Here is a 2,112-nt window from a genome sequence, read left to right as displayed (position 1 = left end):
CCCCAGAGCCTGCGCCCCTGAGCTGCCGGCTGGGAGCAGGCTGGGAGCCCCGTCTCCGCGGGCATGTCCCTCTGTTCAGTGGCTCCGGTCACAGGAGTCCTGGCCGGCCCCCAGCCCGCCCAGCCTTGTCTGACCGCATCACCCGCGCAGTGGCCAGACCTCTGTCCGCTGCGCTGCGTCCGGCCCACCTGCCTTGTTGTCTGCCCACGTGCTCCCCTCCCTGGCCCCGGCCGGCCACTCGCAGAGCTGCAGCCGCCCAGCACAGACACCAGTCTGGCTGGACGCTAGGTGCAGGCTCTGGAGACCGGAAGACCCCGCCCAGCGGCCGGAGGAGACAGCAGCCTGGCTCCCCCCGGGACAGCGCCCACTCGTGTTCTGCCTGCTGAGGCCCCCAAGCCTGGCCGGGAGGGCTGGGGCTGGCTGGGCATCATGGGGGAGCCAGGGCCGGCAGGTGTCGGACAGCGGGCAGTGGCAGGCCAGAGCCGCCTGCGGAGGGCCCCTCTCGGTCCGCCTCCTCCCGCCCCTTGAGCCTGCGCTGGCCATGAGAGGGCTGCCCGGCCCCAGCCAGCTGACCATGGAGAGGCAGAAGCAGAAGTGCCTGGAAGCACAGGCCAGGCTGCCCAGGAGGCCGGTCAGTGGGTCAGTGGTCACTGTTCACCCTGGGCGGTGCAGGTCTCCTGGGGGCAGCTGAGACTCGAGGGGAGGGGCCGTGGCAGTGTCCCTGGCTCAGCAGCCCCTCCCCCCCGGTCACAGGCTGGCTGGACAGGCCTCCTCTGGCTGCAGCAGCTGGAGCTCGGGCAGGCCCGGCGTGGCCGGCCTGCAGTCGGGCAGAGACCAGCTGGTGGCCCCGGCCCACGGTCAGCCACAGAGCGATCTGGCACTGGGGGAAGAAGTCACCAGATCTGCCTCGGTGACGACAAGTCTGAACCGTCGCCAGTGGCCTGTGAGCATCTGTGGGGGCTGGAGTGGTCATTCTCTAGACGGAGAGCTGGCCGCCAGCCCCCGCCTGGATACCCCGCCAAGTCCCCAGCCGTGCGGGCGGGGTGTGGGGCTGACAGCGGTCAGCGGCAAGCCCCACTTCCCCTTGCCTCCTCCCCTGGACGGCTCGGCCGCACCAGCCTGGTGTCTGCGCGGGTCATCTGGGGCCGTGTCCGAGCCTCCCTCTGGTCCCAAACCCGCCGCCGCGGGGCTGGGGGCAGGGGCGGTGGATGGGCAGGAGGGTGGCCTGCCGGGAGCGCTGAGCTGGCCGGAGCCCAGCAGGAGCGGAGGGAGGGCCAGCGGCCTCCTGAGTGCCGGCCAGGCCAGCCTGCGTCCCTGCTCTTCCCGTGGGGACGAGCCTCAGAGAGGCCACCGTCAGACCCGAGCCACTCAGGGTCGCGGCGCCTGAGGCTGGGGGCGGCCCCCGACGCCCCCACTTCCTCCTGCAGAATCAGTGCCCGAGGGGACCCTGTCCCGTGCTGGGGGGCGGCCGGGCGAGGCAGCGGGGCAGGCCTGCGGCGGGCAGAGCCGGGCTCACCAGAACACGTGGTCCTTGGTCACGCGCTCCTGCAGAAGTGCCCACTTCTTCCCCAGGTCCGTTGACACGTAGAGCTTCAGGGCGGAAGGAGAGAGACAGCCGGTGGGTCCTCCGGCGAGGAGGGCTCCCGGGAGACGGTGGCCGCCCCTCCAGGGTGGACGCCCCAGGAGGCCGCCCCCCACCCTGGCCGAGGAGCCGCTAGGGTGGGCCCCGTGCTCACACGGGGGACAGGCCACCCCGCGGGGGCTCCAGACGGCCACTGGGGAGGCCAAGAGACACCGGCCAGGCCGGCCCCTGGGGGGCCAGCTGTCCTGTGTGGGGTGGGGCGCGGGCAGGCCCACAGGCGGGAGGGGCCGTGGGGGTCAGGGCTTGCCTGTTGTGTAAAGGGCTCCGCACTTGCCTGCTGGGCGGCCGGGCTCCTGCCTGCTCTCTGGAGTGACCAGGAAATCCCTGGGAGGGGCCCAGAGCCGGGACCTGGCGTCCAGCCTCGGAACTCAGCCCGGGCTCCAACCCTGGCTGTCCCTGCAGGGACAGCCTGGCCAGCCTGGGAGCCGCCTCCTCGGCGGTCTGCAGGGCCCAGGGGCCTGTGTGTCCCG

The 2,112-nt window shown here is 72.7% G+C and overlaps 1 protein-coding gene across 1 annotated transcript in view; it reads right to left on the bottom strand.

Annotated features, from left to right (window-relative positions):
* Positions 1-2,112, bottom strand: part of SORCS2 (sortilin-related VPS10 domain containing receptor 2) — a 118,605-nt gene that overhangs the window by 20,348 nt on the left and 96,145 nt on the right. Inside the window, exons 6-7 of the mRNA XM_012724055.1 lie at positions 1,699-1,775; positions 1,517-1,590 (exon numbers count right to left, since the gene is read on the bottom strand). Of these exons, the coding sequence (XP_012579509.1) occupies positions 1,517-1,590; positions 1,699-1,775 (151 nt within the window). The remainder of the gene's footprint in view (positions 1-1,516; positions 1,591-1,698; positions 1,776-2,112) is intronic.

Source organism: Condylura cristata, unplaced genomic scaffold, assembly GCF_000260355.1.
Source record: "Condylura cristata isolate star-nosed mole 26May11 unplaced genomic scaffold, ConCri1.0 scaffold00012, whole genome shotgun sequence".
Lineage (NCBI taxonomy): Eukaryota > Metazoa > Chordata > Mammalia > Eulipotyphla > Talpidae > Condylura > Condylura cristata.
This window is presented reverse-complemented; position numbering and strand designations above follow the sequence as displayed.